A 14543-nucleotide genomic window follows, 5' to 3' on the forward strand; every position below is an offset into this window, starting at 1 on the left:
GCTCAGCTGGCCCAAGGTGTCCCTTATTGGTAAAGAACTGACTGTGCCTTGTCCATGTAAGAACTGTTCATGCAGAGTGGATCATGCCACAGATGGGAAAATGCACTTCTCAGGAGCCCTAGTTGAGGACAAACTAGAACATTGCTAATGAGCAAAGAGCTTATTCTTAGTTAACCCAAAATCAAGGATGGCAGTCTTTCATCAGTCTTCTGTGACAAGCTTTGTACTAGCAGAGATTACCTTGTTCTGTATATTTGGTTCAAACTACTGAAAGTTCTTGATATTTTTTGTCTAAAATCCAAGATGGCCTTAATTGTAGTTTGGTAAGAAAATTGAGTTGTACTGTTCTGCATGTAATCCTGAAACTGTTTTATTGTGCACTTGTAAACAGCAATTACGTTCCTTCAAATGCAAGTTGCTTTTGACAACAGATTTCAATTTTAAAAATGAGGATTTAAAATAAGTATGGATAGTTTCATAAAAGAAAACAGAGCAAGTGAAAAAACAAATGTAATTGCTCTTAATTTGGACTGATAGCCTTGGAATAACTTGGTTTGGAAAATTAATGGGCTGATTTTAACATGCAACTTTTTTTTGAGCCTCCTGGTGATGATTGCCCATTTAATAATTTGAACAACATGGAAATGTATTGTTACAGATGCAAAGCAATTTTTATCCAGCTTTCATGTAAGTTGAATGTTTTAATTTACTACAAAAGTCTTCTCACAGTGCAGGACTGTTACAGGATAATCATGGCAAAAAAATAAGTTAGCCTTTCTTTTTGGACATTGAAGTTAGAGCTTCTGTGACTGTACTACCCTCAATGATAGTGAAGTTGGTAATTCAGCATGGTTGTTTGGAAAAAAAATAGCATTGCTCAAATTTTTGGTATTACGGTCTAAACTAGAATTCTCACAGTTTACTCAAAGGGGGAAGATTAGCTTTGCTTGGAGAAATTGGTAGTGGTTCAGCATAGCTCAAATATATTTTAAGAAAAAAGGTCGTCTTACTGTAACTTTGATTTTTGTAGGCGCATTCTTCACTCCAAAGGAGAGCTGAGTGAAGATCGACACAAGCAATATGAGGAATTTGCAATGTCGTATCAGAAGCTGTTGGCAAATTCTCAATCTCTAGCTGATCTTTTGGATGAAAATATGCCTGACCTCCCGCAAGAGAAACCAACACCTGAGGGTAGGCCATCTTCTAAAGCAAGTAAACAGAATGATGGACTTGGCTTAGATGTGGTGGGAAAGCTAACCAAACCCTCTTACTGATGTGTTCTTTCCATTGATTTCTTTTTATTTAGGCTTTCCCCCTTAAGGATATCAACGAATGAATAATACATGTTTTTTTATTAAAGTAATTAAACCTAACATGTAACCATAACTATTGTATATGCCGTATAGTTATGGTAACTTAAGTAATATCTCTTTAGATTTGTTTCAGGTAATACAGGAATAAATAGAAAATTAAAAATGTTGTTAACCTAATCCTTTCCATTTAATATAATGCATTTTTTAATATTTAAAGAACTGTATATGTTAGAGTTTTAAAATCTGATATTGTTCAAAGATGGGTTTGAAGTATATTTTGGGTCATGATGTTATGAGCAGGAACATATTGTTAAGCCAGATAAGTCACTAGGTGGCTCTCTGACCTCCTGAGAAGTACAGCATTTAACTGGCAGAGCTGTTCAATGCCTTAATCTCAAATTTTAGATTTAGAGATGTTGTTGAAATCATGAGTGTACCTTTTGTCTGAAGTGATCTTGAGCTTAAAAAAGCTGTATTTCTTGAATGCCTCTAAATTTAAAATTACTCTTTTTAAACGTCTGTTCTTAAAATGCAGTGGGGTACAGTTCATCATACTCAAAGCGATTACGTTTTACGCTAATGTGGTTAGTCTGTTATAGCTTTCCTTTCTAATACCACATAATGTGCTGTTTGATTTTACTTGATTTGACTTTCACTCTCATACTGTGTTTTCTATCAATGTCAAATTTACAATTTTAAGATAACTTGTTGATATATCTAATATTAAGATTGGGTTGTTAAAAGCACTTTAAAATATATATTGTGGTATTTAAGTGAAAACAGTCATAGTAATAAATAGGTTAATATGTTTCTAAAAGTATTTTTTTTAATCTTTAAAGGTGCCTCCCTTTAGAAGATCAGAAATTTGTGTAAATAACTTTCTTATGGTTTCACTGTTTTTGCAGAACATGGACCTGGTATTGATATTTTCACACCAGGAAAGCCTGGAGAATATGACCTGGAGGGGGGTATCTGGGAAGATGAAGATGCTAGAAACTTCTATGAGAATCTCATCGACTTAAAGGCTTTTGTGCCAGCAATTTTGTTTAAAGATAATGAAAAATGTTCCCAGAGCAAGGATTCCAGCAAAGATGAATCAAGAGGTAGAATGCTTAGATGAATATTTTTTTAACATATCTTGTCCAACAGATTTGCAAATTTGATGGAAGTAATGAGTCTCTAATGAAGTAATTTGTGGTGATAGTGTGGACAATACACCAGTTTGGATTAATTATTAGGGAAGAAACTGTGTGGGATAGGGATTATATCTGTGTATGGTATTTAAGGAAGAAAAAAAGTAAATGCATTTTAATATTGATAGAATTTTAGATTTAAAATAATTGGAGATTAACCTATGTGAGTAAATGTTAACTTTTCTGTGAGAAACCTAAAAGTTTACCTTCTTTGAAAGATGTTAGTGTTCATTCTGTTTTTTCAGCTAAATTGTTAATGGTAGCTAACTGTCTCAGTATAAAATTCTAGTAGATTAAAAGGCCTGGATGGTTCCTCGCTTCTGACACAGTCCTAGGTTCACAACCAGGCATTGGTAGACTTTAGTTGTAATGGGATAAAAATGACATTCACCATCACTGGATCAAAGTGTAACAGAAGGTGCATGTTTGGGTAAGAGCAGTGTTTTGGCATTGATGAAATGACAACTTAGACACAGGCTACATGATTTTCTAATACACATGCAGTAGGTCAGTGTTGAGTATTAATGGAATTTCACTGTTATAGCTCGTGGCTGCCTCTCTGATTTCTAAATTCTGAAATTTCCCTATGAGGATAATTAGGTGTTGGAGCAGCTTGCCCAGGGAGACTGGAATCTCTGTCTTAAGAGATTTTTTTCAAGACAACTGGAAAAAAACCCTGAGAAATCTGGTGTGAATACAGTGCTCATCCACTTTGAGTAGAAGGTTGAACTAGAGACCTCACCAAGGTCCGTTCCAGACTAATTTCGTCTGTGATTCTAAACAGGTTGCCTGTTTTGTGAGTCTACTATTTCCATATGACGTGTGCACTGTTTAGAAGTTGTGTCACATTTTTGTTTGGAAAATTTAAGTATTTTAATACGGTTGTTTGCCTTGAAAATTACTTTTTTATGAAGCATAGTCTGCAAATGAGGCTTGAAGGAGGCTTGAAAGAATAGCAAAATGTTGTAGATAGAGCATTTTTCCAAGAGATTACTATGCTGGACCAGTGTTGTTGTCCAAGAAAAATATTAGCTATTCCTTTCTGAATCTTCATCTAGAGATTCATAGATTATTTGTTTTCAAGGAAAATATGATTTTTATTTGACCTTCTACATAGCACATTATTTGTTCAGTATCTTCCTCCTGTTCTGCTTTTTGCTATTTTTTTTTCCCCTTGGTCTGTGTAAAACACTTTGTTTACCTTGCTTTGTCAATTTTGTTATCAGTTGAGCTATGAAGAATATGCAGTGCAAACATTAAATTAGAATTTGTGTCTTTGAATATGGCTCTTTTTGAATAATGTTTGTGGTATTCACTTACTGGGATTTTGGAGGATACTCTTTTTCTGTCTGACCTTCCCAGTGTGCAAGTGTTTTTTGCTTGCACTTTCAATGTGGTGGCCTGGTGATCCATTTTAAGCCCTTTTGGACTTAGATTGCTACATTTCTGAATACCTTGTTCCATTTGAATGTACGCATGTCATCAAATGAAGACGTACTAGGTATAGTTCAGAACAAGCAAACCAAAGCCCTAAAAACTGTTGGCAATCCTTAACAGACCCCAATGTAGGTAAATGTTTGCAGTTTTCAGGCATACGGATAAAGCTATATGAAGGATATCAAACCGATGAGAGTATAGTCTCAAGAAGTAGATATTCTTTGCCCCATTTCCTTTTAACTAGACTGAGACACGAAATTAGCAATGTGAGTCTTCCTGTATTCTAGTCATGACTGTGTGTATTTAATAATATTTCTACTTAACTTTTAAATAGATTCAAAAGATGTCAAAGATAATAAGGAAGCACCTGGGAGTGAGGATTTGGAGTTGGAGCTGGAGAACCTGGATATTAATGATGATCCCCTGGAGTTAGACTGTGGAGATGAGGCAGAAGATCTTACAAAAAAGCTTCTTGATGAGCAAGGTAAAAAGAATTGGTTTTAGGAATTCTTTGTTGTTTCCTGATTGGTTTTTTGAGCTTGATGGTTTTTAGTCAATAGATAGAGTGACTTCAGGGAGAGCTATTTATTTATGAAACTAGTAGCTAGAAACTTAGGATTGTGGTCAAAAATGCATTTGTAACAAGACATTCAGATACAAGTGAAAAGTATTATATGGAGGTTTATGTAGTGAAAGTTACTGATTCCTTCATATAGCTTTTAAAAATAATAAAATGTCAAGGCAGTTGTCTGAAAAGTGACTAGAAAGAAGTGTGTAGACTTCAGTGCATAAATCATTTTCTCATCAAATGTGCTTAGGGTACTAATAAAATATTTTCTGTTTTTAACTTCTCTTGAAATCTAAGATTCAGCTCTGCCTTTCTGTCTTGATAATCGTTAAAGACTTCTCTTTTGATGTTATGGGTTTACGTAGCAGGATTTAAGAATTCTAACCTCTAATTATGTGTAAAGGGCTGCAAATGGCACCTCTGAAAATCTAGCTGTTAGTTTTACTAGGGGGAACAGCAGCAAGATGTTTCTTAAGAATTTTTCTTACGAATTACAAGTTTTTCTTTCAGTGGTACTGAATAGTGGGAAAAGCAACATCAGGTGTTAAGAGCGAAATTCATAGAGGAGCAAGTGAGATGTTTTCTTTGAGCCCAGTTTGTAAGACACGTTGGTTTTGCTGCTTTGGATTTCCAAGGACTAATGCAGATTCTTTTCTTTCACTTCTGAAGCAGGAAGCTCCCAGCTGACAATAGGGATGGGTTAGGGCATATGAATCTTTAAATTGGTTGACTCTCTTGTGTGCCTGTAGTTGAGCTGAAGTTAATCTTGGGACTATGCTGGTCTGTGACACCCCTCAAATTCAAAGAAATCAGACAGCTCCAGAGTCAGCCTGTTTCAGACCCCTTCTGAAAGGAAAACTGTCAGGATAATTCTATGTAGTATTTCCTTAGATTTTTTCCTTTCTTTACCCAGACAGGTTGGAAAAAGCCATACCCTCTTTGGAATAAATTTTCCCTTTCATTTATATTCTTCTCTGAGTGGTCATCAGCTCATTAAGCTGATTAAGATGCTAAGTTTTAATTGCGGGATGCTCACCTTTAGTGAGTTGTTATCCTCTGGTCAGAGATCTCAAAACAGTGAAGAGCTTGGTTCCAGCCATCTGTAAGGGAGGTACACATAGATGTTCTCTTTGAATCAAAACGAAAAAGAGCAGTTCATTCTGCATTGGTCAGAGCCTGCTAGATAGGCCAAAAAATACTTTGTCAGTAGACATCTAAAGGAACGTGGATATTTCCTTCTGATCTTTTTTTGAAGGGATTCTTGACTTGATAGGAGGATGAAGATTATTCCAAATATAAAGACAAAGCCAAATAACATGAGTGAGATCCTGTACAAGTGAGGAAGGAATAACAGGACATGAGATCAGAAATAGAAGATGCAGTCTATAGTTCTAGCTCACTGGGAGGCAATGCCAGTTTGAGTATGTACAGTAGCACAGAAGGGATTGATGATCATGCGTTTGATTGTAAAAGGAAGGTGATGCATGTTTTGTCATAATATAAAATATTAACCATCAATACTACTTTCTGTTTTCAAACTAGCTATTGACTGAGCATTAAACATACTCCCATCTGAAAGGTTAATCTAAAATGTCTCAGAATGGGGTTTATTTTTTCTCATTAAACAGCCAGCCCTTAAAGAAAGCCTTTTACTTTCTACCTTGTAAGGGTAATGTCATTTGGCTCACAGTGTAGGCTTTTTTCTTAGTGGAGAACTATTGCTTCATGATTGTCTTTGTTCATTAGTTTATTTTTTATGAAACATGTAGAAACTTAGTGTCTTTGAATTCTATACCTTTGTCAAATTTCTCTGATACTGAGAAGTAGCTTCATAAATTAATGGTGGAAATTGAAATAGAGATGATCGCTAAATCCTTGTTCTGCTAGAAAACTAGGCTATAAATTAGCAGCATGTAAGCGTTACTTTACTTGAAACATAGAGAAACACAATGATTATTTTTTTTGGGGGGTGGGGGGGGTGGAATTCTGAACACCCCTAGCTGGTAGCACCAGATATACAGAATTAACAAGATTTTGAATTTAGATGTTGTTTCAAGTTCTGTGATGTATTTCCATGTAGTGAACTGGTAGATTTTTCCCAACCTTTCTCTTAAGTAAAATTCACTTAGGTTTGAAATTAGGAAAATTAGGTGTCCTTCAGCTGCAAAATAAAGCTTTAACTTTTCTTCATATGTACTGAATTTTTGTGCATCTGTACTTGAGGTAAGTTAGTAGTAATGTTTTGTGCAAAGCCAGCAATGAAACCACTGTATTATGACACTATTACAAACATAAAACAGAGTATTCCTAGGTTGAGATGGGCCTTTAGTATTAAAAGGGAGAAAATATGAGGTATAGCACGGTCTTAGATCATAGAATCTTAGAATAGTTTGGGTTGGAAGGGACCTTTTAAAGCACATCTAGTCCACACCTGTCTGCAATGCACAGGGACATTTTCAACTACATCAGGTTGCTCAGAGCCCTGTCCAGCCTGATGTAAGGTCCAAGATGAAGAAAAGTAGCTTTCGTTGTGATAATTTGGGGGTGTGGATTTCATTGGCGGAGGGAATAAGTAAATTGTAGAGGGGAAAATAGGATGAATAGGGTAGACGGTTCAATCGGACAGTGGGTGCTGCATATCTTTTGTTACTTCTGCATCTCCTTCTGTCACTTTTCTTCAGTCTTTTCTCTCCAAATATGAGGGAGACAAGGCAGTTTTCCAAAGTGTGTGTGTTTAAAGCAGGTCTGCCCTGGTGTAGCATCTTTCACAGCATTGCAGTGCCTGTTTCTGCACTTTTTTCCTAAAGGTTGGAGTCTATAGTCAAATAAGTTTAAGATATGACATGTAAAAGGAAAGTTGATGCAGTTAGTTGAAGAGGTTCGTTTACCAGGAATTCAGCTAATTTATTTTGTTTCTCTATTGTGTTAACTTTGAGCGAATCTTAATTTTCTTATTTTCAATATGCTCAGGGAAGAGAGAGGGAGCAGATAGCACCGGAGCTGAAAATAGTGACGGAAAACATGCTGAAAGAAGTGAGTTTTGAGGTTGTTTTTAAAAGAGAAGATAAAATGTTAAAAATGAAGCTGTGTGAATGGAGACAAAGATGTTAAGTAAGGAATGGCCAGAGTGGAAGCCATCAAGGGTACTGGGAGCAGGAGTCTGATGTTAATGTATATCTAGCGCCAGTTTTTGTAAGGTTGGTCAGCAGCGGAGATGATGTGCAGCAGTGAGTATGAAGTCAACCCTGTTAATTTTGCTACACTGTTTAGAGAGCTAACAAAGTTCCTATCACAAGAGCAGGAATTTAAAAAAGATCTAAAAATATTCATTAAATATTTTTTTGACTTGTGAGACTAGATTCTGAACACATTCCTCAGTGAGGCTTTGATTCAACAAGATGTTTAACATTATGCTTATGCCTAAGTGTTCTGCAGAGAGGGGGATCCAGCCAACAATTTGCTTATGGTATTGGTTCGTAGTGTCTGAATATGAGGGCTCCTGCATGATCAAATTCATTACAGAAACTCGTCTCACAGAGGAATAGCTACTAGCATTACAAAAGCAGTTCTGTTATTTCCACTGTCTGGGTGATACTATACAAAGTAGACTGAAGCTTTCAGGCAGAGTGGAGTTTCTAGGAGAGAGCCCTCTGTAAGGTTATAGTTTTGTAAAAATTAAAAAAATATGTTGACAATAAGGGAGCCAGGGCTTTCTCAGAGAATATGTGTGTAGGGAGAGGGGAAGGCAAATAACTGTTGTTGCTTAAGTAGAAGATTGTTTGGCACCAACCGTTGCAGGAGAACGACTTCAGTAAGTCTTTAGTGTCTTCTGATGCTTTCTCAGTTCTGCTCCCTGAAAATTGCAGGATTGCATGCATTTCCGGTTAAACATAAAGGTGTTTAAAAAGAAAAAATAATTTTTCTTTCAGTCTCTACAGTGGTCATACTGCATGATTTGATCTGCACCCAGATAGGCTATTACAAATAGTCTAACTGTAATTGTTATACATTATTAGTTGTAGTAAACTTTTAAAAAGAGGTAATGCAGTTTTAAGATGTGGTGATGATGAAAGACTGGAACTCAAGAGGATCAAAGTGAAAAGCAAGACATGAACTAATTTTTTGCACGAATTGCATACTTAGAATAATTGTTTGCCTTAGAGAAGGAAGCCCTGACTGTTTCATTTCCTATCACTCTAAAATTCTTAATTTTCTGTCTTAAGTCCCAAACCTGCTTCAGGTACCACAAAAGAGCCTTTCCACTTAGAAAGGATCCACATACTGTGATGAGAAAGAAATACCTAGAAATACAATGTGAGAATAATATGTAGCCCTCCAGTGAAGGAGAGGACCAGTGAAAGAAGAGATATATTTGGGAACTGTTGAAACTGAATGTGATAGCAGGGCTTCTTGAAAGATTGTCTTGAGAAGTGACTGAATTGTCAAAGACTATTTTATTTCAAGAGCATTGAGTCAGTTTGAATAGAAGACTGAGGTGAGACAACTAATTGCTGTAAGGGAAAAAGGGGAAGATAAAAGAACATTAGGAGGAGACAGGAAGGTGTGGCTGTAAAGACCTAAATGAAAAAATGCATTAAAACAAGATTTGCTAGTAAAAATTGTCTGGTTTGAGCTATTGCATGCATCCTAGTGAACTCTAACTGTGAGTATATGGGTGATGAGAGAGTCAGGGTTCCATTAAGCATTTAAAACTTCATGGTCCTCTTTTGTGTTAGCATCTGGAACGTCTTCCTTCTTTTTTTTCTCTGCTTTCTTAATGAACCCTTCTCTCTTGTTCTTCCGACTTCTAGTTGCCTGTGCAAGAGAGGAGGCGAGATTGTCATCTTTAATCTCTAGTACCTTCAAGACTGGGTAGCTGGCAGTGTTCCTTGGAGCAATTCTTAGCATTTCTCTACCTAAGCTTAACCCCTGCCCCTAGCAGTTTCCAAAAACAAGGAAAGAGTCCTACAGTGTAGCATCTTTGTTATCTCTTTGCCTTTCAGTAACTTGAAAAAGGAACTTGAGTCTTCCATGCTGGTTTGTCTTACCGTGTAGCCTGTGAAGACATAGTGATTTTACCAGGATTTGGGTATTTTGTACTTCACTTGGGTGTGATTTCCACCACCACGTTCTCCTCTTTGAAGTCTGTCTGTCTGTTTTCCTTTCAAATATCTCCTAGGTATTCTTGTTATTGCTGAACATCCTCAAACTGAAAGAAAACCAGGCTTCATCATGTTCCTTTTTCAGGAAGCAGTGTTCTTTTGTGTTGCTTTGGCCAAGGAAGGGTTCTTTCCAAGTGTTTGTATTGTGACTCATTGTTTTGGCTCATGTTGTGCTGTAGAGCACACTAAGCTCTTCTCTAGGACTTAGTAAAATCTGGAAATTGTTTGAAGCATACCACAAGTTTTGCAATTAGAGGGTAACTGTAGGGGAATTGGTCTGGTGAGATCTTCATAGTTGATGTCAGAAAATCTGAATTTTAGTGGTAGAGTTGTCCTGCAGTCTTCTACTTGAGTAGTGTTACTGACTCGATCAGTTGATACAGGTCACTGTTGCTGCTTCCTATGTTGCAAATTACACGGAAGCATTTGCTTGAAAAACAAATAGTCACTTGCCTTGCAATTGCTATGTGATCAGCCCTCCATCCTTGTTGCTTTATGGTTCTATACTCTGGTTTCTGTACAGCTGAAGGAATTAAGTTGGCCTCTAGCTTTTACAAGCTCAAGTGAAAAGATGTCAGGAACATACTGGATGAAAGAATGGCCTTAATGGCCATGTTTGATCAAAAATTCTATTTCTCCTGCAGGGCAAACATACATAAAAAAAGTAGAATCCACAATTGCATTAAGGTGTTTTGCTTTTTTCTTTTTTTCCCCCCATATTATTTTCCCCCATGTTTGGGCCTTCTTGTGGTCCTCCTTTTATCACCTAAAGAAATTACCATAGTTTTCTAGGAATACATATGTGTTGTTGCTCCTGACAGTATAAATTAGGAGGTAGGGAACTTCATGAATAGGAAGACAAGTTTTAAAGGTGATACTGTTGACTTTTGTCGGCATAGACAATCAATGGAATTTTTTTTTTGCATTAAAAAATGAAATTTTGTATTCATCTTTATCTTTTTTTTAATCTGTGGATGAATATTTAACAACTAAACATTACAAATACACTGTTTGGGGAATGTGATCATAAATCATTGTATTTCATAGCTTAAAGATGTATGCTGCTTGTTTATTTCACTCTGTTAGAACAAGAGGATGAAGAAGCCAGTACAGGATCTCATTTAAAACTTATAGTAGATGCTTTTCTTCAGCAGCTTCCAAACTGTGTCAACAGAGACCTCATAGACAAGGTATAGTCATAGTTTTCATTTTTTCCACTCTTAAAAGCTATAATGCTAGATCAAATAGATTGGCAATAAAGATTTGAAGCTTTGGAGTCTAGCAGTAGATGAATTCAGTCTTAACCTGGAGGAAATATTTTCTTTTTCTCACTTAGCCATTGCCCAAATACCATGTGATATTGGTTTCGTCTGCCCATTTTCTTATGTGTCAGTTTGCTTTAGAAGTAGACTTGGCTTTTTCCTTTTTTCCTCCCGTCACTCCCTGACAAATTACTCCCCGTCTGCCTGAAGCTGCTTTCTTCCTTGTGTTGTTCCAAAGAATTAATCTGTATTCCTGTAACTGGACATGTTTTCTAACTATGTCAGTTCTAGACAAAAATGAAGATTTGTCTTTATGGTGGTTTTTAAAGCAGCTGCATGTAACAGGGATAGCTCTGTAAAAGATGCTTTTGAAAAGCATACTATATTGCTTTAAATAAAAAACCCACTGCATTAAAGGTGAAGTATTGTATTGACTTTTCTCTTTATAGGCAGCAATGGATTTTTGCATGAATATGAATACAAAAGCCAACAGAAGAAAACTAGTACGAGCACTTTTCATCGTTCCTAGACAAAGGTAAGAACTGAAGGGGAACAAGCTGGATCCACCCTTTGGTTATTTAACTTAACATACATATATATTTTTTAACTGTTTAAATTACTGAAAACCAGTGCATATTCCAAGTTGTATTTGTTTATTCCTGATGCGCACTTCTGGAATGATTTATGCTAGAGCACCAAAGAAATATGTAGGATTAATGATCAAGCAGTTCACCACAATATTTTGCCATAGCAGTGTAAATTTTTTTTTTTAATAATGAGTTTCTCTTTTCTGGTACTTGTGTGTTTATAGTGGATCTTTTCATGACTTCTTTTAACCATGAAAACAACAGCAAAACCTACTTTCTATCAAAAAAGGAGGATATATTTCATTCAGGAGAACTTGCACTTTTTTAATATAAGAACCTGTGAATAGTTAGAGCACAGTGTGGTTTAGGAAGGAGGATTTCTCGTGATACGTTAATTCTGATACAGTACACAGCCATTATAATAGCGTTGTACCTTCTGGAACAGAGCTGGTTCTAGGCCGGCCAGTTTAGAGGAAGCAAGTGTAAGCGTTTGAGCCTGGCCTCTTCTGTCCGTGTAGATCTGTCCATGTAGAGTTTTGCTCTTTCCCCTTGTGTCTCTGTGTGAGCGAGCTCCCTGCACTTACAGGAAGAGCCTTGCTTACGAAAATGATTGCAAATATTAAAATAAAAATGTTAAATTCATTGGAAGAAGAATAATATATTTCTCTGCTCTCTGGTAAACTTATACCTTAAATAGCTGCAACTTAAGTGCAATTATGAAGGAGTCACTTTTCTTGCTCCATCTTGCCCTGTTTCTCCTGAGAGGTTGTTTTGATGCTGCTTTTAGTTTCAAATGTTTCATCATCATCTTGGATTTCCTGTGAGAGTTCACACCACTTTGATTCCATTCCCTTTTAACACTGGGGGAAAAAAACATGGTTTGAGTGTCCGTTTTGTCTCAAGACTTGTGTAGACTACTGCTTTGAATAAACAGACTTTGGTGTTTTGTTTTCCTTACTTTTAATCACTTCTTGCACTGTGTTTTCAACCTTAATTCTAGCCTATTTCTACAGCCCATCTGTAATAAGCATCTGCTGTGCTAATAAGCCTGCTCTCTTAGCTATATATAAATCAATGGTTTGTTTGCTGACTGTATGCATTAACCTGACTCTACGTTGACACTAGTTTTTGCAATTAGAAGTGCACATAATCTTTCATTCTATTATGTATTCTTTTCTCTCAAAATTATTGTTTTGACACCTCAGTCTTTGGAGACTTTGATAGAGGACTGATTGTGCCTGAAATATGAATTACTGACAGAGGAGGCAGGCAGTTGAATATCTTCTGTGTTAGATGTAGCAACGTGGTCTTCAGCCCAAATTTATGATGTAGAGGAAATAATGTTTCTATTTATCAGCCTGCTGGTAATCATGAAATGCATCAAAACACAATTTAAGAACTTTTTTCATGGCTTAGAACATCTACAGCAATGTACATCAGCAGGATGACTTAGACTTTTGTCTTCAGCTCTACCGTAACAGAGAATTTTCCATGTTTGCAAAATAGAAGTGGCTTGTTGGCTGGTCTGTGAACATACAGTAATATTTATATCACTGCCCTGTATTTCTTCCTGGTGCTGTAGATTCCAGATTGCTCAAATTGGTCATTAACTCTTGGAACCTCTTTGACAATGCATTGTTTTCTTTGCACAATCCACTAAAGTGTACTAGATGATAATGACCTGAAGGAACTTGTTGACATTGTGCACAGCAAAAGAGGTACTTTCAGACAAGAACAACATGATGGCTTCTAAATTCAGCAGTGTAGTTTCATAGAGACCATGAAAGCAAAAGTTAAATTCCTAGTGTATTGTAGTATTAAAAAAAAAAAGAGATGTGTCTTTGATCAGGCTGTACTAGGAACACGCTAAGTTGTTAGAAACCTATATGGTCTCCACGTTGCCACAGGTTTGTTGTCTTCCCAATGGTAGTTCCATTATCCCACAAATTTGTTTTAAAAATAATAATAATAATTTTAAAAAGATTAATTTTTCTGTAGGAACTCAATAGACTAGTATAGATGGTGTGGTTGGCTCAAGGAGCTGCTATCTTCGTGACAGTTCTATTCTCTAATAGTTGGAACTAATACTGAACCAAATGGCTCAGCTGATCTTCTCGCCGTTCTTTAATTACAAATATTAATTATTCTTAATATTAAGAAATTAATATTCCATATATAATTCTTTTTTTAATACCTTTTTCTGCTGTCTGCTCTGAGACCTACTGGACTAATGAATACTCCAGCTTCCAGTTGTAAGAACTTACAGTTGTTGTAACAGTTGTTGCCTGTTCTTTTGCCTGCATTAGTAATGCCTGTCTCTGGGCTACTAAGCGGGAGAAACAGGATGTTGACTGAGCTTCTTGTTCTGAACCACAAACAGTTGCAATGAAAATACCAGCTGAATTGCCCATAGATGCAGATGATTTTAAAGGGCAATCTATCCTAATATTTAAGTTAGCTTTATTACTGCAGTTAGTAAAGGAGCAGTTCTGCTTTCTGTCTTGAAATCAACATTTATAATCCTTGTGGAAAAACTTCAGTTGAGTATATGGCACATGGTACTAATGGTTGCTATAAAATGATACAAGTTGATTTAGAAAATTATAGAACACACTGCTTCGAAGCTTTGTATACTATACATTAACAATGTTTTTGCTTCGTGTATCTCTTCACTGGGCCATAATGATATGTCTTTACCTTATTATTGTTGTTGCATACTAGTTTTTATTAATTCCAGGAGTTTCTGTACTATCTCTCCAGGATACCATGGGAGGAGACAGCTTGTTGTGGTTATGTTCTTGAGGAGCGGTTTTTTTGTGGGGTTTTTTTGGTGAAAGGTTCAGAGGAACAGTGTCCTTATAGGGTATAGATAAAGCAGTATATTTTCCAAAAGCGTTTAGTCTTCAAGCATATCAGATAATGCTGTCTAAGTCTAGCTATTATGTTGGCAGCCATAATAAGATACTTCAATAACAGAATAAGTTCTGTTTCTTCTCGAGAGATCAGTTTTAGGAAATGTGC

At 36.3% G+C, this 14543-nt stretch overlaps 1 protein-coding gene across 2 annotated transcripts in view; it reads left to right on the plus strand.

Moving 5' to 3' along the window:
• Window positions 1–14543, plus strand: part of UPF2 (UPF2 regulator of nonsense mediated mRNA decay) — a 64799-nt gene that overhangs the window by 11200 nt on the left and 39056 nt on the right. Inside the window, exons 4-9 of one of the 2 annotated variants that reach the window (XM_050914935.1) lie at window positions 1031–1191; window positions 2219–2416; window positions 4278–4427; window positions 7482–7544; window positions 10760–10863; window positions 11385–11470. In XM_050914935.1, the coding sequence (XP_050770892.1) occupies window positions 1031–1191; window positions 2219–2416; window positions 4278–4427; window positions 7482–7544; window positions 10760–10863; window positions 11385–11470 (762 nt within the window). The remainder of the gene's footprint in view (window positions 1–1030; window positions 1192–2218; window positions 2417–4277; window positions 4428–7481; window positions 7545–10759; window positions 10864–11384; window positions 11471–14543) is intronic. The other variant, XM_050914944.1, reaches the window with a different exon arrangement.

The sequence above is a fragment of the Gymnogyps californianus genome, chromosome 1 (assembly GCF_018139145.2).
Source record: "Gymnogyps californianus isolate 813 chromosome 1, ASM1813914v2, whole genome shotgun sequence".
Lineage (NCBI taxonomy): Eukaryota > Metazoa > Chordata > Aves > Accipitriformes > Cathartidae > Gymnogyps > Gymnogyps californianus.